Source organism: Ovis aries, chromosome 1, assembly GCF_016772045.2.
Source record: "Ovis aries strain OAR_USU_Benz2616 breed Rambouillet chromosome 1, ARS-UI_Ramb_v3.0, whole genome shotgun sequence".
Classification (NCBI taxonomy): Eukaryota; Metazoa; Chordata; class Mammalia; order Artiodactyla; family Bovidae; genus Ovis; species Ovis aries.
Genome location: NC_056054.1, coordinates 108,414,420 through 108,442,333, shown reverse-complemented (window position 1 = coordinate 108,442,333; position 27,914 = coordinate 108,414,420). Strand labels below are relative to the sequence as shown.

The 27,914-nt window shown below is 53.5% G+C and overlaps 1 protein-coding gene across 4 annotated transcripts in view; it reads right to left on the bottom strand.

Moving 5' to 3' along the window:
- Nucleotides 1-27,914, bottom strand: part of KIRREL1 (kirre like nephrin family adhesion molecule 1) — a 104,050-nt gene that overhangs the window by 12,110 nt on the left and 64,026 nt on the right. For 3 of the 4 annotated variants that reach the window (XM_027976754.3, XM_027976757.3, XM_060403241.1), the window contains exons 2-5: nucleotides 10,287-10,436; nucleotides 8,348-8,497; nucleotides 2,884-3,041; nucleotides 957-1,107 (exon numbers count right to left, since the gene is read on the bottom strand). In XM_027976754.3, coding sequence (XP_027832555.1) covers nucleotides 957-1,107; nucleotides 2,884-3,041; nucleotides 8,348-8,497; nucleotides 10,287-10,436 — 609 coding nt within the window. The remainder of the gene's footprint in view (nucleotides 1-956; nucleotides 1,108-2,883; nucleotides 3,042-8,347; nucleotides 8,498-10,286; nucleotides 10,437-27,914) is intronic. The other variant, XM_042256075.2, reaches the window with a different exon arrangement.

Genomic DNA, 27,914 nt, shown 5'->3' with positions numbered 1-27,914 from the left:
AATTTCTTCTCTCTCTCTAGCACATACACTGAGACCTCACCCGTGTGGTGATCTGGGAATTTGAGTTTGCAGTGTACCAGCTCCAGTAAATAAGCTTTCCTCACCTTTATTCCAGGAGCCTCTAGGGGCCGGCTAGGGTGAGGACCAAGGATGATACCAAAGGGACAAATTAGTCAGATGGTGTAGTGACCAACTGTGACCACTAGGCGTCAGTGTGGGTTCGCTAGGCTCACTAGCCAGGATGGGGGTGGGGCGTCTCTCCAGTTGCTGCCCACACTTCCACTCTTGGGCAGTGGGAATTTATTGAGCACTTACCCAGTAGCATACTCCATGTGAGATGCTCTTACACTATATCTCACTTAACGCTCACAACCCTGAGAAGCAGGTATAGGTCATCACAATCCCTTATCTGAAACCCCTGGAATGAGATGTGTTTCAGAATTTGGAAATTTTCAAATGCTAGAAAGGTTATGATGACCACAGACCATTTACTGTGTAAGACCCCCAGCAGAATCTGGGCAACATCCCATAGAAACACACATTAATAGTGAAATGTATGGCTATTCCTATTGAGTTATTAAATAAAAGACTACAAAGAGCTTCCGTTCAGGTTTTGCCACCCAATCACTTTTGGTTTGGAATTTCCGATAAGGAGCTGTAGGCCTGCGTTTTATTTTTTGCACATATTCAGAATTAGAAACTACGGCTCAGAGAGATTACGTCATTGCCCAAAGTCACACGGTCTAAACCCGGGAACTGCCTGGCTCACAGCTGATGCCTCTTGTGCCAGCTCTCAAAGCCTACAGTTCAAAGCAGGAACTCGAAGAGGTCAAAGGAACGGAGCATCTGTCCCGGGGCCCCTGGGGGATTCTTCTGTGCTTCCCAAAGGGTGCCACCCCCCAGGGTGCTCGTTGACCCGCCCGGCCCCACCCGCCTCCCCCGGGGGCCCTACTCACGGTGCACGTTGAGCTCAATGGACGTCTCCTTGCCACTGGGGATGGCCTCGTTGACGCTGCGGCAGGTGAAGACACGCCCAATGTCCAGGTCTGTAGGGTTGATGAGCAGCTGGCTAACGGTGGTCTCTCTCTTCCCATCCTTCAGCAGTTCCTGGGGCGGGAGGATGAGGTGGGGAATAAGGGTGGGAGACACGGTCAAGCTAAAAGCCCCTTCCTCTGCTCTTGGAGTGACCCACACAGAGCTAGGTTTGCTGGAGGGGCATTTAACCTGAAGCTCTGCCCTTCCCCCAGCCCCTACCTCCTCCCCAACCCCAGTTTCCTCTATTATTAGCATGATGCACTAGTGTGATACATGTTACATCTGATACATAATACAAGTAATGACCCGACGTTGATACCCTATTCCTAACCGAGGCCACAGTTTACATTAGAGTTCACTCTGTGTGTTGTATAGTTTTCTCCATCGTTTTAAGTCTCGTTCCTGGAATTCCCTGAGTCCAACCCAAGCCCGTCCTTTCCTGGAAAGTCTTCCTTTGCTAATCCCAGCTCTCAGGACTCTCTCCAAGACCGAACGTGTGGCTCTCACAGGCAACCTGTCCGCCACACTGCTCTGGTCACATCCGCCTAACCTCTTAGGCACTGTGCTGTGCATGGCTCTCTCCTGCTAGACCATAAATTCCTTGAGGGCAGGGACGGGACTCACAGGTTCAAAGTCTCATAATGGTTCCATGATACCCAACCTGAAGTCCCCAGACAAGATCATAGGACCCTTGGGCTGTTTTCCAAGGCTGTTTGCACACTGCCTAGGGGAAACCATAATATTAGGCAAAGTGGCAGGCCACAGTTTGACAGCAGTACAAGCATCTCACTAGGCCTGATGCGGTACTGGGGCAGCACCAGTCCAGGGCAGCAACACTGGCTTCCCCGGGCTGCTTCAAAGCTCCATCTTCAATAAATGTAAAAAAAGGAAGGGGCAGTAGATGACAAATGGCCATTGACCAATCGGCTTGTTTGGTTGCCGAAATATTTCAAAACATGTAACCATAGAGGGGAAAAATGACAGGGTTCTTGGTGGTAAGAAAGTTAAGCACCACTGGAGCCAAACTGCTTGTCAAATGGTGAACTGAAGGCCAGAGAGACGTGAATTGTCCGAGGTGACACAGAGTGTCGAGGGCAGAGCAAATCCAGGCAGTCCCTGGGGCCACACAGGTGGAAGGTCTCTTCCCTCAATGAGAAGTGTCTCCTGCAGCATCTAGCAAGCGGCTGGGTACACCTATGCCTGTCCCCAGCTGGCAAGAGGAGCTCCGAAGAGGAGATCTGGGTTCTAACTCCAGCTGCACCTCAACTTCGCCGTGTGATCCTGGGCAAGTCATTTGATGTCCTTCTCGGCAACAGGTTACTCATCTATAAAACGTCTACATAATCTCTGCTTCCCCAAGCTCTTAGTTGTGCCGACTGGAAACATGCACCAACTAGAGGCTGGGGGAAGAGAGTCTGAGAGGCTCATTAGCAAAAGACTACATTCCAATCCAGACCCTGGGCAAGTCACCCAACCTCTCTAAACATCAGTTCACTCTTTCTGAGTTGGAAGTTAACAGCTAATTTATGAAACTCCTGTGAGGATTAAGAGAGACTGTCCATAGACCTTAGCATGCACAGTGCCTGCTACACTATAGGTGCTTAATTAATGTAGCTATTCCCATTATTATTCTTAGTCTCTGCTAACTACTGAATGGCCCTGAGAATTCTCTTGTCTAGACCTCAATTTGCCCAGCTATTTAATAAGAGGATTGGACCACATGACTTCTAAGGCCCCTTTCCACATCCCTAGACTGTCCCCCCTAGACTGTGGTCAGATTCATGTGGGAAAGGAAAGGTGACCTAGAGGGTGGCCTTCGAGGAGCTGGGGGAGCAGGCAGGGTCTCACCGTGCTGGCTACAGCACCCTCCTGCTGCGTCCCGTCCCGGAACCAGATGATGGTGGCGGCAGGCTTGGCGTTGAAGGCGCGGCATGTGAGGTTGTGGGGGGTGCCCGCCTGCAGCAGGATCACAGGACCGCCATCAATCCTGATGTCCTCTGGGGGGACTGTGGGGAAGAGCAGAGCAGAGTCAGTGCAGGATGTGGCCAACAGTGCCCTGATGACCGAAAGCCCAGCCCTGGAGTCATCTCTCCTACCGCACATCCAGCCCTTGGTGGGGCAGTGCCATCCTTACGCCCTAACTCACCATCACTGAACCTGCTGCTCCTGTGGCCTGGGGGACCTGGCACAGAAAGCTGGCTACCTCCAGCGTAGCTGCTTAGATCCATTCCCTCCTGTCTGCTCCTCCACGCTGGCGCAGCTGGGTGAGTGGCTCTATCACAGCCACCTCCCAAACGGACTCCCTGCCTCCAGCCCCTGCTGGCCTCAACCCATCCATCATGGCTGGCAGGTTATTTTTTCTACAGACCAGCCAAGTCTGTACCACTTCCCTGTTCAACCACCTTCCATGTCTACCAGCTGCCACGGGCATGAGTTGCAAGCCTCTCGACCTGCAACCAGTGTTCCCCAGGTCAGGTCCTGCACTTCCCCACCTCCTCTTCTTGTTTCTGCTTCTTTCCCTCACAGCTTCTCTGTGTCCATCCTGTTCACATCCCAGCTGCTGCACAGGGCCTTCCATGCCACATTGCCCTCCTCAACCACCACCTCTTGTGCTTCCCAGCCAGTCACTCGAAGCTCCAAGCACCATCTATCAACAGCTTGTCTTTGGGTTACTTATGAGGGTTATCCATGTCCCCTCTCCAACAAAACCATTATCCCTGGAAAAGCAGGAACTCCATCACATTAATATCTATAGTCTCCGGTGCTTAGAACATGACCAAAGCAGGCTCTGGCTAAATGCCTAAGGAATCAAATCAGTCAGATGTCTGAAATATTAACAGGAAATAGTTCTCTGCCTATACCCACAGGCTTTGAAACACTCAGGTGAACCAGACTGCAAGTTCCCTGGGAGCAGGGGCTGCTCCTTTTTTCTCTTAAAGCCCTAAGATCTAGTGCAGAGGCTGGTTGATAACGCATCCTTAGGGCTACTAGCGGAATAAGTAGTTGATGGGATAAAGACGGAAGTGTTTTGATTATAATTTTGATATTTGGTCTACCTCATGTTCATCAGCCAGCAATGTGAAAGGGTTTCATTTGCTTTTTTGCCAGGAAGACCAGAGAAATGCAGAAGGTGCTTTCGAAGGGAGCCCTTGAGAGGAGACCCTGGGGTGCCCATGAAGGCCAGTCGTAGGCAGGGCTGTCCTGGAGTTTATGAGATGATGGTCTCCATTTTGGGGGTTTCCAGGGAGAGGAACCTCTTGCAGCCCATCCCAGCACTTTGCTCAACTGGCGCACGCGGAGTGGGAGGGTGGGGCCAGCCCAGGATCTAGAAGCAGGCTGCCCTGGTTTCCAGTCCTGGCGCCTTTATTCGTCTGTCAAGTGACCTCGGGTGAGGCTGCCAGGTCAGTTTATTCAACAGGGACATACGATGCCCATGCCCAGGGTCCTCGTGCAGGCTGGGCCAGGGCGGTAGAGGGGCCGTCACGTGTGACATGTGCAACGTGTCCATGTTAGTGCTCGGACAAGAGCCAGCAGCGCCTCCAGCTCCTGGCTGGCCAGTGATCTGCTTGCTGCATCCCGGGCTCTTCCTCTTTGCTCGCTAGTGTACATGGTTCCAATGGCAGAGGGACGCAGATTGGCAAATGGGGTGGGAAGGAGAGAAAGGGAGCTGCCACTCAGGCTCTCTTGGTCTGTGTGGGGGCCCTCTGAGGTCACACAGTGCTATCATATCCCAGGAGGACAGTCCTAGTTGGGCAGAAGAGGGGAAAGCTTCTTCTCCCATCAGCTTTCCCTTCCCTTGTAACACTGGTCCTCACCCTTTATTTAGGGAAAGACCGCCCACCTGCCACCTTCATCACTAGCCCACCTTAGTATCTGGGGAGGAGAAAATATGGCCATTGAGGTGTCTACTAAGCTTAGTTAGACGGCATGTGTCCAGGTGGTTCTTTCTTTTTTCTTTAATTTGGCTGTTGTTTTTCAGTCTGTATGTCATGTCTGACTCTTTGTGACCCCATGGACTGCAGCACACCAGGCTCCCCTGTCCTTCACTATCTCCTGGAGTTTGCTCCGGCTCATGTCCATTGACTGGGTGATGCCATTCACCTATCTGATCCTCTGCCACCCCCTTCTCCTTTGGCCTTCAGTCTTTCCAGTGAGTGAGGCCTTAGTTGTGGCAGGCAGGATCTAGTTCCCTGACCAGGGATAGGACCCAGGGCCCCCTGCACTGGGAGTTTGGAGTCTTAGCCACTGAACCACCAGGGAAGTCCCCATGAGTGTGTTTGTGAGCACATTTTTAGGATTTGAAACTTAAATTTGTATATCAATATTTACGTGGCTGAGGCCTCAGTTTCCCTGTTTGTAAAATTTCAAAAAGCATTGACATCTGTTACGTGACTGAGGCCTCAGTTTCCTTGTTTGTAAATTTTCAAAAAGCTTTGACATCTGTTCCCCAGAGTTCCTACTGGGAGAATGAAAGGAGAGATCAAGGGTGTGAAACTGACTGTAAATTGTAACATGATCGACAACATCTCCACCACTCACTGACTGCTCACCAGGTGTCAGCTCAAGCGCCTTGTGCATAGGATTTCATTGCATCCTCACCACAGAGTATATTTCATTAATCCTTTCATGGTAAATACCATTGACTGCCTCCTACCCCCCGTTTACAGACAAGGCGCTGAGGTCCAGACAGGTCAGGCCAGTGTGCTCAGAGCTCAGCGGCAGGGCTGGGACGAGGACTAGGACTGCCAACCCAGAGCTGTGCTCATCACCACTGCACTCGAGGTTATTGCTGTGAATAATGAGGGAGCCGTGGGTCTATATTATGTCTGTGTCTGTCTGCCAGGGAGTGGGAGGCAGCTGCTCAGGGTTCTGCAAGGCCATTCTGTGGCCTGGGCTGGTCTGGGGTGGGGGGTTGACCACCAAGAGGTATAGCTGCAGGAGAGGGGAGGTGACAAGGCTGGCCATGTGCAGGGAGGCCAATTCCACACACCGAACACAGCATGCTCTCCACTCGGTCCTGCCCAGTCTCTGAGCCCTGAATGAACAAAAGCTGTGCACAGGCAGGTGAGCAGAGGAAGGTGCACAAACTGTCCTGCCTTCTCACTGCCTCCACGTGGCTGCAGGAGGGAGGGGGTGTGAGAGTTCCAGAGAGACGAGGAGGGGACAGAGTGAGGGGAAAGGAGTATACGGGTGCATCTTCCATCTCTTTCACTCTTGGGGCCTCAGCCACCTGAAACACCCAGATAGGCTACAGAGATCCACATCGTCAACACCCTCCAGATAAGCCAGTCAGCTCCCTGCTCGTGTACACCTACCTCCCTCATTGACTTGAAAGCATTTTAGACAAGACACTTCTCCACCAAGGGTTCCCATTGATATTCTCCTCTGCCAGGAAGCCTTCCTTGAATGAACCAAGTTGCAGGATGTCATTACTAAGTTCCTGTTATATATCTAGGGTCTTGGCTGGCCTTTACCCATCTTTCTCTATTTCTCCCTCTCTGTGCTGGGGCAGGAGAGGGAAGGAACAGTATCAGGACCCCCTCATTCAAATGGCAGTCTCCAGTCTGGAAGTAGCACCTTCCAGGACTTAAGCAGAGGCAGTTAGGGAGGAAAACAGAAGAGATGAGGCCTCGTAAGTATCTCGTGTTCCCTTGGAATGCCTGGTCCAGCATGGAGGCTCATACCCTCTCCAGTGAGGAGGGGAAGTTAATGCCTTAGCACTCCACGCCTACCCCTGGTGGTCAGCTAACTCCTGCCCCCTAACCTCCATCCTGCTCGATGCTACTTCTCCCCATGTGTCTTCACTAGAGAGGAAAAGTGAGTCATCTACCAGCCTGGAGTCCTGGTCCTTCAGGGCCTTTACATCCAGAGAAACAGACTGCCGGGTCCCTCTGGTGCTCACTTATTCTGACACCTCACATCTGCCCAGACCTTCACAGTTTACAACTCCCCACTCAGGGAGCAGCAAAGCAGCAGTTGCTAAGAAAAGGCCGGCATCATTATGCCATGTTACTGATGAGAAAACAGATGACCAGAGGTCATGACCTCTTCAGGGTCACGGTGCCAGAATGGCCCAGGTCTCCTGACTCCCAGCCCAGGCCTCTTCCCACCATGCTCGGATGACTTGTTGCGTCCCCACCCTTCTCCCCCAGCTAAGAATCTTCCTTGTGTCCAGACTCACTTAGCTCAGCTCCCCGCTCCTTCCTCCCATCCCTCCTGGGGGGATCCCCCACTTCAACGATTTTGGGGTTGGGGAGAGAAAAGAGAGAGGGCAGGACAGATCAGATGGGAACAGAAAAGAGAAAGGGATGGAGCAGATGACAAAAGGGAAGGAAGAGGGTCACAGGCAGACAGAGCCAAGCCGGAGACCAGAGGAGCAGAGTCAGAGGCCCAGGCAGAGCACCAGAGCTTGAGGGAGACAGAGAGATGGATGGAGCTGGGGGTGCCGCCAGGAAGGGGAAGCGGGGTGGGGGGTGGGGGGTGAGGGCCTGTCGGAGCTGGCCTCATTCCCTACTGGGTCCTGCGTGCGTGCAGGAGAGGATCCCCTCATTATGCAAATTGCCCCGGGTGTTCCCACAGAGGGACATCTGCTCTGTGCCCTGTGGGCGGCAGCCAGCAGGCTTCAGAGACAAGCCACGCTCCAGCGGCTCCTGCAGACTCAGCCAGGACCCCTGCCCCACCCCCTCCCCGTTTCTCAGCCCTCAAGGCCTGATCCTTCCAGTTCTGCTCCCCAGCCCCCTGAGGAGGCCTGGAGGTGAAGTGGAGAAGGTTGGGTGAGTGCTGAGGGCAGGAACAGAGGCCGAGAAGGGAAGAGGGGCTGAGTGGAGGGAAAGGAGCGAAGGGAGCAGTTTCTGGGGCAGCTGCGAGGGAGAGGAAGGGAGAAGCTTCCAACAAGCCCATCTGCCAGGAGAGGCCTGGTCTCCATTGCCCCGCCATGCCCCCACTCTGGCAGGGGCAGTTTATGTCCTGAAGGCGGAGCCCAGTCCCCGGGAGGCCTGGGCACAGGCGGGGGCAGAGAGGATACCAGAGCTCACATAGCCCACGTGTCCAGAATGGGTGCCCACGTGCCCACTTTTTTTTCTTCTATCTGAACTTGGCTTTGGAAGGAGTTTAAAGGATTGAGGGAGGGAAAGCAAGGGAGATAGTCAGGACAGTACATGAGGCCAGGATCAGAGACAGAGAAGCTGGGAAATGCAAGAGGAGGTTGGGGAACTGGGGGACAGCCAGGACACCAACAAAAAGAGACAGGAGGAGGTGGCAGGGCAGTGGCGGGTGGGGGCGGTGGTGCATGCAGGATGTTTGGGGTTATTACTGAGCACGGTGAGTTTTGCTCGCCGGGAGCGCAGGGCGGCCTCCGTGGCCTGGCACTCGTAAGAGGCATCATCAGAGAGCTCGGCGTCTGTGATCTCCAGGTTGTACTGCCCGGCCTCTGCAGAGCCCACGACGCGGTACCGTGGCCAGGCTGCAGGAAGAGAAAGGGCTAGCCTAGGTGAGCCCAGCCCAAGCCTGGGGCTCGCCTGGATCGCCCTGCCCCAAAGGGTGCATCCTCTCCCCACATCAGGGCCCAGGGATCCCACTGGGAGCCAGCATCCCTCCCTCCACCCTCTCCTGGGGCCCAGGGGGCCCTTGACGGGCATGAGGTCCCCGTGCAGACACTGCGATGTCACAGCCTCCTCCGCTGAGGCGGGGAGTCACAAAGCAGGACGAGATGGGGGAGAGCAGAAGGGGGAGCTTTGCAGGAGCAGATGAAATCTCCGAAGCTGTTTGCAGACAAATGTCTCTCATAATAATAGGAAAGAAAAGGCGAAAAAAAAAAAAAAAAAGGCAGACAGCAGGGAGAAAAGGAGAGGAAGAGGGGAGGGTGTGTGGGAGCTAGGAAATATAGGCCATTGCAGCTCAGACATGAGCTCACTGGGGCCAGAGGGAAGCCCAAGGCGGGCGAAGGTCTCACCCTCACTCACCAAGGGAGGGATGCAAGAAGCAGGGTCCTGCCTGCGCCCCAAGGAGCCCCTCACCTGCAGGAGCCTCGCCCGGCTGTGGCAGGCGCACCTCTGTGCTTCTCCAGTCCAGCCTTCTTCTCCCTCCTGCCTCCAGGCTCTTGTCCACCCCTCACATTCTGTCGGCTCTCGTGGTCCCTACCCTCAGCTCCCTCCCACTGCCTCCCTCTGTTCAGAGGCTATCGATTCTTCTCACTCCATATCTATTGATCTCTCTCTCCCAGTTTCTTTCTCTTTCCATCATCAATAGATCCGCCAGCCCCTCTCCTTCCTTCATTGAGATTGCTCCATACAGACAAATTTCTCTTACCTGCTCTAATGCACAGAACCTGCAGCAAATAGTCTCAAGCCCTGGATAACAATAAGAATAAAAAAATGCGTAATCCCTCCCCATGCTTTTACCATTACACTGCTTGACAGCGAGCAGTGCGTTTTCACATATTCTCTCATTTGGTTCAAAACTCACAAACTCTTTTATAAAGCTGGCAGACCTGCAGCTACTATGCCTATTTTACACAGTGGTAAACTAAGGCCCAGAGAGGTGAAGTGGCTTTCCTGAGGTTACCTAGCTGGAAGGCAGCAGAGGCGCGTTCTGACTCCCCATCCACTCTGCCAGGTGGCCTTTCCAGAAGTATCTCTACTTGCTTTGGAATAAAGGAGGGTTCCCCCTGTCCCCACCTTGACACATTATGTTTGTTTCCGAAGTGGCTCCATAGTGCTTGTTAAATGAATAAATAAGCACTTAGGCTGAAATTAAAATGAATCTGTGGCCACAGAACAGACACTGCCTGGGCAGGGGGCAAGAGAGACGCTGGAGCAAAGCCAAGCTGGCAGGAAACACTTGCAGGGCCTAGAAACTGCTATGTCCTCTGTTGGCTCTTGCAGGGGGCTCTGGAGCCTCCCAGCCCCTCCTGCTTGGCCTGGCTGCCTGCAGCTCCTCTCGTGGTATCTGTCTGTCTAAAGCTGTCCTACGTAAATGTCTTTTGGTTTCCATTGATTCCTTGGGCTTCCCGTTGGCCCGTTGTGAGCCAGTCTGCAACCCAGGAGGAAAGGCAGAGCTGTGGAGCTTGGACAGCAGTAGAGAGCGAGCTCAGGGCAGGCAGAGAGACCGACTCACACAGACGTGGGAGAGGGCAGGAGAGCCCAGAGAAGGAACGTGGTGGGGAACGAAAGGATGTTGAGTCCAGTACTCTTTGTTGGTGAGGGGAGGGAGGCCAAGATGGAGTAGGCTAGGCGCTGGGCTGCCCCACTCACCTTTGAGGCCCTGCCCCATGCCCAGTGCCAGCCCATCCTTGGTCCACTGCACGATCCCCGAGTAGTTGAGCAGCACGCAGGGGAGCACGGCCCGCTGTCCGGCCACCACGGTCTGGTCGGCTGGCTCCTGGCTGAAGCGGGTCTGGGTCCCTGTCAAAGCCAAAGTTGGCACAGGGTCAGGAGGTGAGTGAGGAGAGGGCTGCACAAGAAGCCGTGCCTCCCAGGCTTCCGCTCCCACCCTGCAGTGGCCCGAGAGAGAGCCGCAGGCCAGGAAGCTGGACCCTCTGGTCCCCACCCCATGTCAGCCCCAAACCCTTCCCTCCAAGAAGCCATGTGCCGACCCTAGATTCTTCCTTCTCTCCACGGCCGATGGGACTGGGTTTCAGAAGCTGAGGCGCTCAGCAAGCATAGAAAGTGGTGCAGTGTTATGTAAAGGCCTCAGAGACCAGGCTAGTCCAAGCCTCTCCTTGTTCAGACGAGGACACTGAGGAGGGAGGAGAGTCACTTTCCCAAGGGCACTCAGCGAGGTAAGGACAGAGCAGGACGCAAACCTGAGCCTAAGCCTGGGCTCCTCCTCAACCACCTCGACCAGGGCTCCCCCGTCCCCACACCCACATCACTGGGTGACGAATCCAGAGCACACGCCGCTGCTGATACCATGGTTGCCCGCAATCCCTGAGATGAATATCCTACCATATCCCCGCTTGGATCTGTGTACATGAGCCAATGTAAGGGGACACGCGTGTGCAACTACGCCAACCGCAATTCCCCCTTGGACGCACCCAGCGAGTACACACAGCACATCCTGTGGGATAGTCACATCCACCTGTATGTGTATAAATAAGCTTCCTGGGTGGCTGGTGGCAGATCCCAGACAAAGGAGCTCTGAACCCACTTCCTGTACGCTTGTCCGGTCCCCTGTGTTCACCCCTTACCCCCGAGCTCTGGAGGCATGAGTGCATACACACGATGGACACACCAGCACACGCCCAGCCTCCCGCCCCGTGGGAGCTGACAGGGCCACGTGACTTCGTTCCACTCTCCCTCTGGCTGCCGGAGCTACACATGGCTGCCCGGCTGGCAGCTCGGCCGGGAGCATTTGATTAGAGAACTGCAGAGTAATTGCCTTTAATTGCGGAGCCTAAATGGAGCAGGGAATTGGATTTCGGGTTTCTTCTCCCCTCTGCCCGCCCCCCCCCCCCCCACTGCTCCCACCCACCCACTCCAGCCACCGCTGGTCGGCAGTCCTGGGCACTGCACTGTGACTGTCAGCTTCCCGCGCTGGGCCCCAGGAGATGGAAGGGCTGCGGGACAGCCCAGCGAGAGGTCTGGGGCTTCCCACACACGTCCCCGATCTGTCACACTCGGTGACCCAAATCAGTGTTCCCCCGGAACTCTGGGGACTCCTCCCCCTCTTTCCCTCCCCAGCTTCCAAGTCTTTTAGAGACCACAGTCTTCAGATTCAACTCTTTCCTAACCCAGCTTTCCAAAATCTCTCTGATCCTCCATCACTCCTACTGAGTATGCAAAAGAATGGTCCCACGCCCATTCCAAGACCTCCCTGTTATTCACCAGGAACAGGACTCTCATCTTCTCATCCCTCCCTTCTCCTGTTTGCTCCTCCAGCTCCATTTCTCACCTTTCCAAAACTGCCTCACCTTCCTGCTTCTTCCAGGAAGTCCTCCTAGATTGATCTTTCAGTTCCCTGGGCAAACACAGCTTGTCCCACCTTTCAGCCCTGCTGTCACAGCTCTAGCCATGGAATTTTCTCTCCCAAGCTATCAGAGTCTAAGGCCATGCTTTTGTTTGTGGGTAGAGAGCGGCTGTGGGTGGCAGTCTTTGCCCTCCTACCTGTTCCATTAGAATGGGAACCTCTCCGCAAGGCCGAGGCCCACACTGTCTCTTCTCTCTGAATCTCCCTGGACATTTGGCATCCACATCGGTTGTTGCATATCAAGGAGACCAAGTGAGAAAGGGGCAGAGCTAGGAGTGGACTGATGGCCAGCATATGATTTATTATGACCGGGCAGCCTCTCTTGGTTAAGTGTGTAAATCCAGTTTTCTGGGTCTGCAGGGTGTCAGGAAGTTAGAAACAGCAGCTCCCCAACTCTCTTGATCTGACATCCCATGTATATCTTCTAAGGGGAAAGGAAAAGGCTCAACCATATCTCCTGGGATTAGGGTGGCAGGTGCTGATATCCTGGGGGAGAGGTGGGTCAGGTGAGCAGCCCATATTATTAATTCAGGCATTGCCCTCATTATTATTCAAATTTATTCATATCATTGCGCATTTCTCTAGTGCAGCTACAGGCTGCAAATTCTCCACACTCACGTTTCTCCTTCCCATGGCCCCTGGAGCCCAAGTCAAGGGCTCGCCTGTGCACCCTGGCTTAGAGATGGGCTTTATATTCACAGCTTTCCTGCATGGGGCCTGGACACCCTAGTCTCCTGTTGAACTCCCCTGGGGACAGTGAGAAGCTGGTTCCTTGTCCACTGGTAGGTCAAGGAGGCAGCAAGATGGAGGCGGGAGGCCCTGGGAGTGTGAGAGATGGGTGGGTGTCTCGCCAGAGGGAGTGGTGTGACCTTGGCCTTGTCACTGCCCCTTCCCGGCCTCCTCCGTGTGCTCACCTATACAGTGACAAGTCTGGACCAAGGACTGCAAAGTCCCTTTGAAGAGTAGAGGTGTCGGAAACACTTAGGTTTGTGTAGCACCTCTGCCACGCACTTCCTACCAGTGTGACTGTGGCCAAGTTATTCTGAGCCTCATTCTCTTTACTGGTGTACTGGGGAACAATGACACCTACCTCGGACTGCTGGAGAGTTAAATGGGAAGAGGTGGATGATTTGCCTGGTACCTTCCCTGGCGTGTGCTCTCTGAATGGTAGCTATGAGCTTATTTATCCTGGGCAGTTAGATAATCAGAGGGACGGATGGAAACCTGAGCTGTGACATGACAAAGACGACATCTGTCATTCTGGGGTTTTGAAATACAGTTCCCTCTTGGCACAGGCTTGGTTGAAGCAATTTAGTCTGGAGGCAGGGGGATGGAAGTAATGACTCCCAAGAGAGTCGAGAGGAAGAGAAACAAAGGGTCTCAGGAGTTTAATTCAGTGGAAAGGTCCTGTGGATCCTGAGCCTGCAAAAGTGACAGGCAGTGTTGGCTGACCCCCACACAGCCTCTGCAGCCAAGACAGTATCTAAGCCACAGTCCAGATGCCCGTGGGTTGTCCTGACCTGGATCACGATTAGGAGAAAGCCCTAAGCCTGCTGTGCCATGGCCAAGGCCCACTCACTCTTCTTTGCACACCCCAGGCTTCTGTCCTTGTCTCCACATCCTTATACAGGCCTTTCCTGGGCAGAACACTGCTCCCTCCCCTTCCCTTGGAATTCGAATAATCACCTCCCCTGTGAAGTCCTCCCTGCTTGCCCAAATGGCCTCAGAGCCCTCTGTACCCACTCCCCACCTCTGCTAGTGGGCGAGTCCATGCTGCACTACCCACGCCTGCCCTGCCCAGGGAGAACTCCTTGCGTCTGGACTGTGTCACTCAGAGCATCTGCCCCATCACCCAGCACAGGGCCTGACTGCCAGGCACACAAAGGTGTTGTGAATAAGTCTGTTGATTGATGGAGTGAGAATGAGCAAATGCCTGAATAAACAGTCCTGCCCATGCAACCCCATCAGGGAAGGAGGCAGATAACCCATTCTCCTGGTCAGGCTCATAGACTGCGGCAAAGGCAGACAGGGCAGGAGAGTGGGAGGGCAGGACAGGGTTCTCCCTGCAGGCAGAGAAGTAACAGTGCAGGGGGCAGGCCTGGGGGGCTCCCTGAAGCAGGGAATGTGGGGCAGAGCTGGGAAGGGAAGGGGAACAGAACTCTGGAAGGTTCTGGTGCAATGATGGGGGTGAGTGAAGAGGGGATATGGGACTGCTGAGAAAAAAGCCTAGAAAGTGAGCAGAGAGATAAAGGCATCAACAGGCACAATAGGAAGGGGAGAGGTCGCTTTACAACCGAAAAGGAGGTACTTGGGTATATGTCAAGAAGGCACCAGGAACTGGTACCAGCGGCCTCACAAGCATACACACAAATCAGAGAACACACACATGCCTTCGAAGTCCTGGTGGCCTGGGTCTTCCACCGGCTGTGACATGTGACACAGAACGGAGTCTGCATTGGGACTGGGAGTGGGCGTGGGGGTGAAATGCCAGCCCCATTGCCGCATCTACACACTACTTCCAGGAAATACTAAAAATGCAGGGGAATGGTCTCATGTGGGATGGGAGCCAGGTGGGAGGGGGAATCAAGAAGGGCCTGAACACAAACAGAATGCTGACGACAGAATGCTGACGACAGCCTAGCCTTGGAAGCAAAAGCAGTGCCCTCGAATAAGCAGCCTCTCCTGCCTGGCAGCTCCAGTCTGGGGCAACTGCAAAGCCCCTTGTGTGTGTCCAAGTGAATTCCCTTCTGCTTTCAGTCTGCTGCGTCCCTGTCTTCAGACCCTGGCAGATGTTGGTGAGCTCTCAAGCAGCCGTTGTGAAGGCAGGCAGAGAAGAAGTGTGCTGCACACGGATGCACGGGAGCGCGCACACTCACAGACCAACGGGGCGCCTGGCAGGGGCACCGGTGACGCTGGGAAGCAGAGACAAAGACAGACACCCGCCCGGTGGAGGGAGAGAGAAAGGAGAATGGAGGAGAAGCAGGAAGAGAAGAAGAAGAGATCTTGGTTGGAAAAAGCCCAGGAAAAAAGAAGACACGCGTCCAGGGCAGAGTCGCAGAGAGACAAGCACCAGCAAAGATCTAGTGATACAAAGACCCAGGGAGCCACAGAAACCCAAGGCAGGAGAGCAGGCAGGCTGAGGATGTCAGGCAGATGGGGACGCAGGGAAAGACAAGGACAGCAGGGCAGGGAGGCGATGGTGAGTGTGGTCACAGGGGGCCAGGGCCTCATCTCCAGACTGGTTCCATCCTTTAAACATGTTCCCACGAGGCTGGGGCATCTCAGACTCCAGGTGCCCCTGCCCCAGCATTGTCACTAGGACAGGAGATTCCAAGGAGGCTCAGGCAGGGATTGCAGGCAGGTGAAGAGCTGAACAGTATGGGGAGGGCAAGGGGAGCACAGAGGGACCTTGGGGAGAAATGAGAAGAGCAAAAGAGGGGTGCCATAGGGCAGAGGCCGCTGGGCTCCTCCCTGATGTCCCCCCAGCCCTCCTTCCTTCTGAGTTAACCCTGGGCCTCACCACCCTACCCCACAGCTCAAAGCACCCCTGGCCTTCATCTTGGGATGATTCCTCCCCTCTTCTTCCTCCCCATTGTTTGAGCTTCTCGTTTTAGCACTTATCACAGCCTGCTTTGGATTAAAAGTTACTCATGTGTGTGCGTTTCTGCCTCTGCCACTCTCCTGGGAGCCCCTGGAGAACAGAGATGCTTGAATTTTCCTTTCTTGTGCCTTCAGAGCTAGCAACGTTCCTTAGTAATGCCAACTCCCGATTAGAAGACTCTATGTACTGGGCGCCGCTGCACATGCCTCAGAGACACTGTTCCCAGCACAATGAAGGTTATGGTCTCCATGTTAGAGTAAAGGGAAATAAGGAAGCGGCAGAGATGAGGATGAACTCAGGACTTTTAGGCAGTATACTCCCTGGGGCTTCCCTGGTGGTTCAGATGGTAAAGGATCTGCCTGCAATGTGCAGACCCTGGTTCAATCCCAGGGTCAGGAAGATCCCCTGGAGAAGAGAATGGCAACCTACTCCAGTACTCTTGCCTGGAGAATTCCATGGACAGAGGAGCCTGGTGGGCTACAGTCCATGGGATTGCAAAGAGTCGGACAAGACTGAATGACTAACACACATACACCCTGCTCTTGGTACCATGCTGTGCCACAAAAATATCCAAGAAGCATTTCCTGAATGTATGGGACTCATGCCACCCCCCCCACCCACCCACCACAACCACCCCAGAGAAATTCTGGTGCCCCCGACCTCTACACTCATGTACTATTCTGATCTCCACTCTACACTCAGACCTGCATCTTAACTGTGTTTACCTCCCGGAAGGGCAATGCCCCCTCCTCAGATCTGGCCTGTACTCTGTAACCACTCAGGCTTTGCCCCACTTGCAGCCACCATCCATCAGAGAAGGCTTGGTGTAAGTGTTCCTACGTGAACAGAGAGTGGGTCCAAAGCCTGGCAGGCCCATTACCAGCACCTAGAGGTTTCAGTCGATCACAAAACTCCATCCATTAAGCCGCCAACACCCTGCAGTAGGAGTCGTGGGGCTCATACAGACCCTGCTTATGGCGTGCCAGTCACTGTACCAGGCACCACTCTGAGACTAGTTTACTCAATGCCCCTGACAACTTCATGTGGTAGGAACCATTATTAGCCTAACAAGGGCACAAGCTTCAAAGAGATAAGCAACTTCCTTCCAGGCACACAGCTGGGAAGAGTCTGGGCCAGCAAGCACAGTGAGGGGCCAGGACACCCGGCTCCCTTAGAATGCCGTCTTTCCACCCTGGTCTCTCACTATCCCCTGGGCCTCTCAGCTCAGACTCTGGCCACTGTGCAGACTGGGGCCTCTCCGTCTCCCCTTGGCAGGGTCCCCTCACTAGGACACCCTCTCCTGTCTCTCAGCACCACGCCACCCCTCCATCCCCACCCTGAGCATCCTGGGGCGACACTGCTGTCCAGCCCAGCTGGCTCTCCACCTCCCTCCTCCGCACAGCACAGAAGAGGCCACGTGTCCCTACCTCTGCGTGTGAACACATTTGCTCCCACTGGGTGTGTTCCCAGGACTGGGGACCAGGCTTCCACAAAGGCCTGGAGAAGACAGTGAGATTTCTATCCCTTTAAAAAAAATTTTCTTTTTGGCCACCCCATGTGGCATGTGAGATCTCGGTTGCCTGGCCAAGGATCTAACTCTGTGCCCCCTGCCTTGGGAGCGAGGAGTCTGAACCACTGGAGAAGTCCTTGAATCCCATTTTAAAAATATCTATATTTGTTTGTCTGCACTGGTGAGATCTAGTTCCCTGACCAGGGGTCGAGCCCAGGCCCCCTGCACTGGGAGCTCGGGGTCTTAGCCACTGGATCACCAGGAAAGTCCCTGAATCCCATTTTTGACTGCAAACTAGGAAGTGACCTCTACATCTACTGCAGAGAGGCTGGAAATGCTGACAGATTCTCAGACACAGTTGTGTACTTCTTGTGCACACATGTACAAACAGGTACATATGTTCACTGGTGCTCACACACACACACACACACACACACACCTTCTTGCACCTCTGCATTCAAGTACACTGCACGGGTGCCTTTCTGCACTCATGTCTTGGCACATGGACCTTGGTGGTCATGCTCCTGGAGCCTTGCCCGCCAGGCCAGCTGGGAACCAGAGAGGGAGTTGGGGCCAAGCACAGGAGCCTCCAAGGAAGCCGGGCTGCAGGAGATGGGGGTGGCGGAGGCCAAGCCCTGTCTCCCCGGATTTATCAAACGAGCAGTAATGAACCCCCTGGGCCGGAGCAGTCCCCATGCTCACCACTCCAGATCGCTGCTGGTTCAAAGGGAAGCCTTTGATTCGCACCGACAGCTTTCAGATGGAACTAAATCTCTCCACACTCCACTCTTCCTCCGGCCACCCTCCCTCTGCCCTCACATCTTTGCTCTCCCCTCCTCCCTCAGGTTCTCTCCCCCTCCCCAGCCATCCCCTCTCCCTCTCTATGAAAAATACAACAGCCAGAGAGGGCCCCTCCCCTTGGTTGGATTCTCTCATGGAGAAAAGAGGATTGCGATTCTCTGGGCTAGGCCAGCAAAAGGGAGAGGAGAGAAGAAAGAGAGATTTGCACTTTTGATAGAGGCGAGAAGGCAGGGGGGAGAAGGGAGGAAGGGGGGTTGCGGAGAGAGAAAATGCAAGCAAGAGCAAGCGCTGGCGGGGCAAAGACATGGAACCTAGCAGAAAAGACAGAGATCCTGGCTGCCCCACAGTGGAGACGTAGAGGCAGAGAGAGAAGCAGGTTCAGGACCCTTGGAAGAGAAGTTGCCAGGAGGGAAGTACCACGCCATCTAGCTGACTGGCATGAGGGGTGTGGGTCTGTAGACTCTGCCTTATACAGGGCCCAGCCTAGAATCCAAGTGTCCAAATGTGATGTGACCCAGTGACTATAAGCCCCTTCTTGGATAAGTCAGGGGTCAGGGGTCAGAAAGCTGCACTGACTTGCTTCCAGCAGATAATCTCGGGCTTGGCTGTGAGTAGAGGTCTGGTGATATAGATATCAGAAGGATGCCCCATGACAAGTTACTAAGCATTCAAAGACTATCATCGCCCTGACCCTGCTGCCCACCAGCATTTACCATACCAAAGTACTTTGCCTGCACTTCACGGTTTGGAGTGGAAAAGACCCAGTGGGCAGCACAGGCCTGAGGAACAGACGCCTCAACTCCAACTTCACCCTCTTCCCATGTTTGGTCCTTTCTCACCCCACAAGGTCAAAGCCAGAGGCAGAAGAACCAGTTTCCCTTCCCTCCCTTCAACCAGCTTGGCCAAGCCACCCTGATGTCTATCTCCAAGGCTGGGATTTGGTAGGGACAGCTGAAGGGGAATCTTTCCAGGGACCAGATGGGCTTTTACAAGTGGCCGCAATCTGGCCTGGTTTCCTTGCATTGAACAGACCAGAGAGACTGGCCGCAGGGCTGGTATTCATGGCGACAGGACACAGGAGTTTATTGGTCTGGGCCAGCATGTTAGTCACTGCAAGAGGCAAGAATAGAACCTTGAAAGAGGCCAGGGGAACTGGCCCAGCGCTGCCTGCCGGGAGGGACAGCGTACAATGGGCCACAAGTCAGGAGGCAGGGGCTTTCCGGGCTTGACTCCACCCCACCCAGCAGCAGGACTTTGCGGGGTGGGGAGGAGGGGTCACTTCCCTTCTCTGGGTCTCAGCTCTTTGTAACGAGCAGGGGGTAAAGTACTAGGCTCTGAAGGACCTCTCTTGCTCTGAGGTTCTAAGATTCTACTGCATCCCCTGCTCTTCTGGGGCCTCAGGTGGACCTTGCTGACATTTCTAAGGACTCAGCCCAGTGCTCCGGACTGTGAGAGTCGGCACACCTGGGGCCATCCTGGCCTTTCCGTCCAGCAGGCATGTGGAAGGAAGGCTGCAAGTTTATGACATCAAGACAGCAGCTGAGAAAGGCCAGTCTTTGGTTCCCTTCCCTGCCAGCAGGTTCATGGTGGGAAAAGAAAAAGAAAGGATAAGAGGGCAGGCAATCCTGGGTCTCCAAAGTGACCTGCCAGCCCAGACCCACTCACAAGGATGTTGAGCTCCTGAACTAAAAAAGACGGGCAGGTGCGGCGGGGAACACTCCCCCAACCCTGCTGTATTTGGCTGACCAGCCCCCTCTGCCCTGCCAGCCTGAGGCACCTGGGCCAGACCTGATCTGACAACTTTATGCAAATACGCCCTGGCAGGAGACCCTGAGAATGTTCTATGGGAAGGACAACAGCGTTGCAAGCCCAAGTGGGGTTGGCTGGAGCAGGTATGACAGGCGGGAGGAGCAAGTGGGGAGGGTGGCAGGGTGGTGGATGGTCTACTGAAAAACTGAATTTCAATCTGGCTTCAGTGGGCGAGGGAAGGGCAGTGCAGGAGAGAGGAGGCAGGTGGCCGACAAGGACTTCGCTCAGAGAGAAGACGGAGGGCAAGATGGAGAAAGACAGCAAAAGGCAGGGAGAGAGAGGGAAGCAGAAGAGAGAGCCGAAGAGGACAGTCACAAAGTCAGAGAAGGGACAGAGGACAAGACAAAGAGACAGAACAGAGAAAGAGAATGTTAAATTAGAAAGAGAATCTGAAGGCTGGTGCTGGAAAGGACCTTAATCACCAGTTCAGAACCTTTAGTTTGAAGAAGCTTGGGGTTGGTAAAAGGAAAAAGGTATCTGGGGGAAGCATGCCCCCCAAACTTTTGGTGGCAGCCTCCAAGTTACAGAGGGCTCCTCTCCCCAGGGTCAGGGTGCAGCCCCAAATCTCCTCATCCTGCGATGATGATGGGGGCAAGATGGCGGGGGGGGGGGAAGGGGGTGGTCAGGAATCTTTACCTGGGCACCCTGCCTTCCCTAAAGGAAGTTGGGGAAGCAGCAGGGGAGAAACTGGAGAAGCTGGGAAAACACCATTTGTAAGCGGGGAGTGAGAGTCAGGAAAGGTGGAATGGACCCTCTGGGAGAGGAAGTCGGGGATGGAGATAGGAAATCGGAGAAGGGGCGGGGGCAGCAGAGGCCCCTGGGGGCTATGCAGGCAGATGGGCGGGGAGATCTGGGGCGGATTACCACCCTCTGGCCTCAACTGAAGGTCTTGAGCATTTAGGTCAAAGTAAAGGAGTGAAATCCTTGAGAAATGGAAGGGATTTTGGAAAGGATTAGCCAAGGTCGGGGAGGAGGAGAGGATGAGGTGGGCTGGATCTGAGGTAATTCCTAAGGCAGCTCACAGAAGGCCCTGGTGTCTACCCACAAACCAAAGGGGGCCCGAGTCAGTGCTCCCCCACCCATAGGAGCCCCCAGGGGGCTAGTGCATACTTGTCCTGGGCAGCAGTGTGCCCACCAGGAGGGAAGTCAGCGTGTCTCCTGTCAGCCACCTACCAACCCCGGGGAAACAAGAAGTCCATCCTGGGGTCTGACCCCATTCCCTCCTCCCACCATGAACCACTTCCCTCTGGCTCCCCTCTCAGGCAGGGAGGCACAGGGGCCCCTACAAGTTCCACTCTGAAAGCGCCCTGGCTTGCTTTAACATTTTTAGTTACCATGTTATGAATACGGCTTCAGAATACAATCTGAGAGTAGCGAGGATTGTGCCCCTGAGGCCCCCTGGCCAGCTTGAAGCCCAGGAAGAAATGCAGGCTAGCCCCCAGACAGACTCCATAGAAGTCTCCCGGCACTTGTAGGAACAGTCGCCAGAATGGAAGTGAAAGTGTTAGTCACTCAGTTGCGTCCGACTCGTTGCGACCACCATGGACTGTGACCACCATGGACTGTAGCATCCCAGGTTCCATGGGATTCTCCAGACAAGAATACTAGAATGAGCTGCCATGCCGTTCTTTAGGGGATCTTCCTGACCAAGGGATCAAACCCAGGTCTCCTGCATTGCAGGCAGATTCTTTACCATCTGAGCCAACAAGTTGCCAGAATAAATAGCCCTAACTCTGAGAAATCCAGAAACGTGAGGGCTGGGGCAGCAGAAAGGAGGGCATTCTCCTCTTTAACTGGAAACCAAAAGAGCCAGAAGGAAATATGGGTCTTCTGAGACCCAGTTCAATTCCTGGGTTGGAAAGATCTCCTGGAGAAGGGATAGGCTACCCACTCCAGTATTGATGGGTTCCCTTGTGGCTCGGATGGTAAAGAATCCGCCTGCAATGTGGGAGACCTGGGTTTGATCCCTGGGTAGGGAAGATCCCCTGGAGGAAGGAAGGCATGGCAACCCACTCCAGTATTCTTGCCTGGAGAAACCCTACGTACAGAGGAGCCTGGCGGGCTACAGGGGGTCGCAAAGACTGAGTGACTAAGCACAGCACAGACACCAGACAGGACCTCTTGCAGACACTTCTCCACTGCTAAGTTTAACGACCTTTGTTATATTTTTGCATCAACTCATACTCCACCCACCTCAAAATTAAAGAATGAAAAAGAAAGAAACAGCAGCAGGTCAGATCCAGGTGTTAGACCTTAATCAGGAACCCTTCAGCACAGGGGACTCTGCAGATTCTCCAGCACTTCCAGACGGACTACCTGACTCTGAGAGCCAGGTGAGCAACTAACCTGGGAGAGCATGGGGCTCTGATGAGTGGCCTTGACCTTGGCTCTGGCTCTGTACTAGTGCCTCTGAGAAAGGCTGCCTTGGCAGACATGCATTACACCCATAACAAAGGCGCACCCCCAGGCTCCATCACTGAACTTTCCTTACAAACCCCTAGAATGGACATTAATGACTGTGGCTCCCAGGGGAGCAGATTTTTTTAATTCACATAAGAACTTTCTAGTAGCACTTGGCAATGAGCTCCTTGTCACTAGAAGTATTCAAGATAAGGGTGGATGACTACCAGACAGCAATGTTCCAGAGGACTCTGGATAATATTTAAGATCCCTTTCAATTCTGGTTCTTTATGATTCTATTCACACACCTCATATCTTACCTTGGACACACACCTATCAAATACTCAATTTGTAACAGTTCAATCAAGGTGGACTTAAATGATTCGCAGAACTGAAGTTTAAAAGAAGGAATTCTAAACAGAGCCATTTGCAGGGGGATAAAAAAAAAAAAAAAAAAGTTCAAAAAAACCATCTAGGCTGGCAGTCAAGGATTAAGCAAGACTTTGGTCCCATGGCAAATAACCATGAAACTTCAATGTTTCGTGTAGCTTGAGACCTGCAGTTTATTCTGTAACTAACTATATTGTATTTTACTCGCTCCTTTTTCACATGAAGAGATTGCAAACTCCTTAAAGTGACACATATGATGTTGGTTGTGTTTGTCCCAGAATGTGCTTTGCAAACAATAGGTGCTCAATAAATGTTTACCATATGATTACCTGAAGTAATGGATAAAGCACCTGCACCCAGAGGACGTCAACTCAACTCGACATTCATTCATTCATGTAGCAAGCATTTTAGGAGTGTCTACTACCAACCGGCCCTGGGCTCTGGGATGCAAAGGGAACAAGACGACAGGCCTGTTCCTGCCACCGCCTAGCTTCTACTCGAATATCCGGGCAAGATGGCACGATGAGGGCCCTGATGGAGGGACGTCAAGGAAAGAGCACTACATCAGTGAATGCTCCCCATGTCTGACTTCCACCCCGGTCTGCCCTTGGGCTGAGACCCCTGTCTTGTTGCCCTTTGTTAGTTCTCAGTCCTTTCTGCATCGTATTGGTTAAACATTGTAGACCTTGCTTGGCACACGGTAAGTATCCAGTAAACACTCATTTACTGATTAGAACTGCCTTAAGTCTTGAGGACAAGATGGATTTCAACAGCCAGAGAGCTGGGGGAAGGGCATTCCAGACAAAAGGAACAGCATGAGCCAAGTCATGGAGACATAAAAGACCAGCAAGCAGTTGGAAGTGGCGGGAATTTAAGCAGATAAAGAAATTAGAACCAAGGTCATATCTCTTTAAAAATTAAACAGTTTCTCCTTCTGGGCATTCCTGTCTCTGCCCTCCAGAAACTTCTAGGCTGTTGAGAAAGACTAGGGGCATGACATAGAAAGAGGTCTAGATTCAGGAAGACAGAAGTGGAAGTTGGGGCTGATCCAGGCTGCACAGACTCACCCTGTGTCTACCTGGTAAGATTTGGGGATGGGCTTAGAAGGATCCAAAGGACCAAGGTGGCTATTTGAAGGTGGATGGTGTGTGTGAGACTGTGTGCTCGGTGTGTCCTTGATTGCATTCACGTGTCTAGTGAGCTTGTGTGTGTTAGTGCACATCTACATACAAGTGTTGGTACGTAGCCACCCAAACGGAGAATGGGGCACTTTCTGCCTATAACTAGGACATTCGGGGCTTTTCCAATTAATCTCCATTAAAAAGATTTCCCGCAAAGGCGCTTCTAGAGGCCCCAAGTTGGGGTCATCTGAATCAATCCTGCATAAAGTAAAAGCAGCTCCAACCGGCAGCTCAATCGATCTATCTAACTTGGTTCATTCTACACGTGCAAGGGGCACAGAATGTTAATTTGCTGCGGGGAGCTGAGGGAGCCCAGCAGTGGAGGCTCTGTAATTAACAGCTGGAGGAGCAGGTCTCAATATGGTGGCATCCAATTGCAGCAGCCAGCACAGGGGAGGGAGCACCCGCAGGTAGGTCTTCAGTGCTGATGAACACTGGTCTCTCTGTCTGCTCCTGATCTTTCTTGTTCTGCCTGACTCAGTTTGCCTGCCAAAGGAAACACAAATGCCCCAAGAACAGAGAAACCCAGGAAAACCAAATCATTCATCCAACAACTGTTGGAAGTTTACAGAATGTTGATGGGAAGACCTGGTGCTGACGACCGAGGCAAGACTCCATGGAGAGATCTTCTCTTCTAGGCCATGATCACCGGGGACTGCTCCCCAAAGCATGTGGAAGCCAGAGCAGCTCTTTGGTCTTATTCCCATGAAGGAGGCAGGAATTTAGCAGAAAGGGGAGAGCACCCTACATGTGCAGCCACCCCAACATCTAGCAGGTCAACACCTGCTCCCATTCAGTGTCTGCTACAAATCTTTCAAATTCCTATTCTCCAGGCAGTCTTCCCAGAGGGGTTATGAAGAAAGTATTGATCTTCCGCTCTCATCCTTTCCAAACCAGCCCCTCTGGCCTGTGCCCTCATCAGCTTCTCCCATGTGCTCGTGCCCTTTTCAACTTTTCTGCTACAAAATTTCTACAAGAATTTCACTGACCTGGAGACACCCAGCCCTGCTCACTTGTCTCTCTGTCCTGCGTTCTGTGTTGGCCTCAGGACAGCCCAGATGCCAGAGGAGAAGCCAGGAACATGCCTGACGGATGCACAGACCTCCATTCAGATACAGGAGAAACCCTGGAGAAAGCAGCCTGCCTCTCCCTTCATGCTTTCTCTCTGCATCTCTGATTCTTTCTTTCCCTTTTTGATCTCCCTGTGTTGCCCCCCAGGGAAATGGAGAGTTGGAAGCGGGGGGAGTCCTCTCCTTCCTCCACCTCTGTTGTCCCCGGTCTCTGCAATAACCTAATGATTTCTCATTTAGCTGCCTAGCCCTCGATGGGGAGAGGCGCCCTTTGATTGCTTGTGACACCAATCTCACAACAAATTTAGCACCTCGTTTCCTGGACGAGCCAATATTCCTCCTCGATTATCTCCCTGTGAGGGGGACAGGGTGCCGTGCATTCCAACGAGTAGCTTATGCCTTGCCCGGGTATCAGAGTCAATCAAGCTCACAGCTCTGGAAAGAAGGATGGAAGGGTGGGGTGGGAGAAGGTTCCCATGGGAGCACAGGAGAGCTCCAAGAGCAAGAAAAAGACAACGAGGATGATGGGGAATAAATAGAAGCCTCTGGAAACCTGGCTCTCAGCAGCTTATGTGCAGCTTCTCTGAGATGGGGATGGGAGTGGTGTGACCTTGACTCAGATGATTCTGGAACTTTCTTCCTAAGCCACGCCTGAGACCCTGGCATTTCATCCAGCCACCCTCTAGATCTTGGTGTGGGGCTAATGGAAGGAGGAAAAGGATGCCCTGGAGTCACTCTATTTCACCTTGGAATGAAACAAGGGACGAAGAATCACTTCTGGACCCCAGGCCCCCCACTCCAGCATTCCTCAACCCCTTGTGTCCCATGGAAATGACTTTCCTGAACAAAATAATTTGCTCCCGGCTGAGATCTGCCCCACATGACTGATGAGGGGAGATGAAAAGAAATTTCTCCAGCCCAAGAGGCAGTGAGTTGGAAGGATGGGGTGGGAGATTCTCTGAAAGGAATCTACGGAGAAGGACGGGCAGGCTGAAATCAGAGCCGCAGGGGACTTCTGACAGGACCCCAGAAAATGGATCAAAAGAGAAGCGGGGAGGGGAGTCATGAGGAAATATTGCTTCAGGGTAAGAGGGGGAACGAGGGGAGGCCAGAGAACCAGGAGAACCCTGCTGGAGACAGAAGGCCCCAAACACATGCCCACAGAAGTGAGGGAGCCTGAGCTAGGTGGGCCGTGTGCAGGGGAAAGGAGTGGGGTGGGCGCATGTGGCGGGGAGATGGAGAAGGCAGGGCAAAGGACAAAGATGCCCAGGACATGAGCTGCGAGGGGACAGGAGTATCAGGCAGGATGCAGGACACCTGCCAGGAGAGGCGGAAGGAGGTGCCGAAGAGGAAGGAGGAAGGGGCTGATCGCCAGGAGGGAGAGCAGATGGTTGCTGTCATTAAACGGATTCCAGTAAGTCCAGGATGCCTTAGACAGCAGAGACAGGCTCGGGTAAGCAGTGGGAGGGGGGAATCAAGGAGCAGAGCCTTGGAGGAAGCCCCACACCGACTTGTACCGATTACACATCTACCCACATCAACCCTCCTGAGTCCTCCTTCCACACTAACCTCAAGCAGGAACCCCTACCCAGCATCAACCCGAACATTCATACCAATCTGAACCTGTCCTAACAATCATTCTAACCCCATATCTGAACTAGAACATGAGCTTTTAGAAGGTAACGCATCTCAGATTCCCTCAGGGTCTGGTCAGCAGAAGTGATCAACAGATGTTTATTGAATATAGGAACACAGAAACCAAATCTTTACCCTCGCCCTTAACAGTCGCCCCTGTTTCAAGCCTGACCCCTCCTGCCTACCCCAGTGCCCTGCTGTGCACTGGTCTACTCCAGGCCCCAGCTCTCACTCTCTTCCTACCACAATCCTAAAGGCCATGTTCTTACCTACAATTTCACTTCATTCATTAACTATAATCTGCTTTCTTTTTTTATCTCCCTCCACCTCTGGGTAGGTGGTTCAAATTCATCTGGGGAATCAAGGGTAGAGACAAATAAAAGACAACAACTCCACCTGGAGGCCAAAACAAGGCGGGAAGGTAGCCCTGAATTCTCAGGTTAATCGTGGATGTTTTCTTCTCTGCTTGGAACTTTCTGCCCCAGGGTCCTACAAAGTGGGATGGAACACAACTGTGAGGTTCTAGCCAAAGGAGCCTAATGCTTGAGACCCCAGGAAGAGTGAGTCAGATCTGAAGAGGCAGCGTGAGCAGAGACAAATATGACAGAGAATAAGTGAATGGGCTCCAGGTTAGGAAGCAGAGACCCTACATCTATTTCCTGCTCACAGCTCCGACCCTGGGGTCACTTGCCAGGACACAGGGCACAGGAAGCCTTCATGGGGTGTCTATGGGAAGCCTCACAGCAGGGAAGGTGCTGGGAGGGTGCCAGGATGCTCCAGAGACTTTGCCTATTGGCCCCCTGACTCTGGAACAGGGAACAGGTCCCTCTGGTCTATCCTTCCTCCAAGGAGCAAGGCTTCCTCCATCTCTCAGGACCCGTGATCGCAGTGCCTGGGAGAGGAGCTGAGTACTCTGCTCTTGTTGCAGCCAAACCTGATTATGGGGAAGTGTGATGGATGAGCTGGGTTTGGACCCTCCAGCTCAGGGAGTGGGAGGATGCAGTTAGCCTGTCATTCTCCCCAGGGGATGAAGCATCAGTCCCTGATGGCGTCTGGGACGTGCACACCTCTGAGATGTCTCCCTAACCAAGATTCCTGGGAGATCGGTCTCCAACCACTTCTTGACAGAAAGACCTCTGACTGAGACACCTGCCCCAGCTCCCTGGGCTCTGCCGAAAGCCAGGTGGGGAACTCCGGTGCGAGAATCCCCGGCCCTGGGTGAGACTCAGTGCCTCCGGCCAGCTGCCGCCTCTGCGGGGGCCACTTTGAGGGAGGGAGTGGAAAAGCCTGGCTCTGCACGGCTGGGGCCTCCAGGCATTTCTCAGTGACAGCCATGGGCCTTGGAAGCCTGGGGCAGGGCAGGCAGGGAGGAGGGAGAGCGATGGTACAGAATAATAATGAAGGATTTTTAATAACTCGTCAGCTATGGTGTCAGCTCAACAGCAGTGGCAGCACAACCCGTTGGGAAAACTTTGTGAGGAATTGTGTTCCTGGGAAGTGGAGGAGTCACAAGGGCT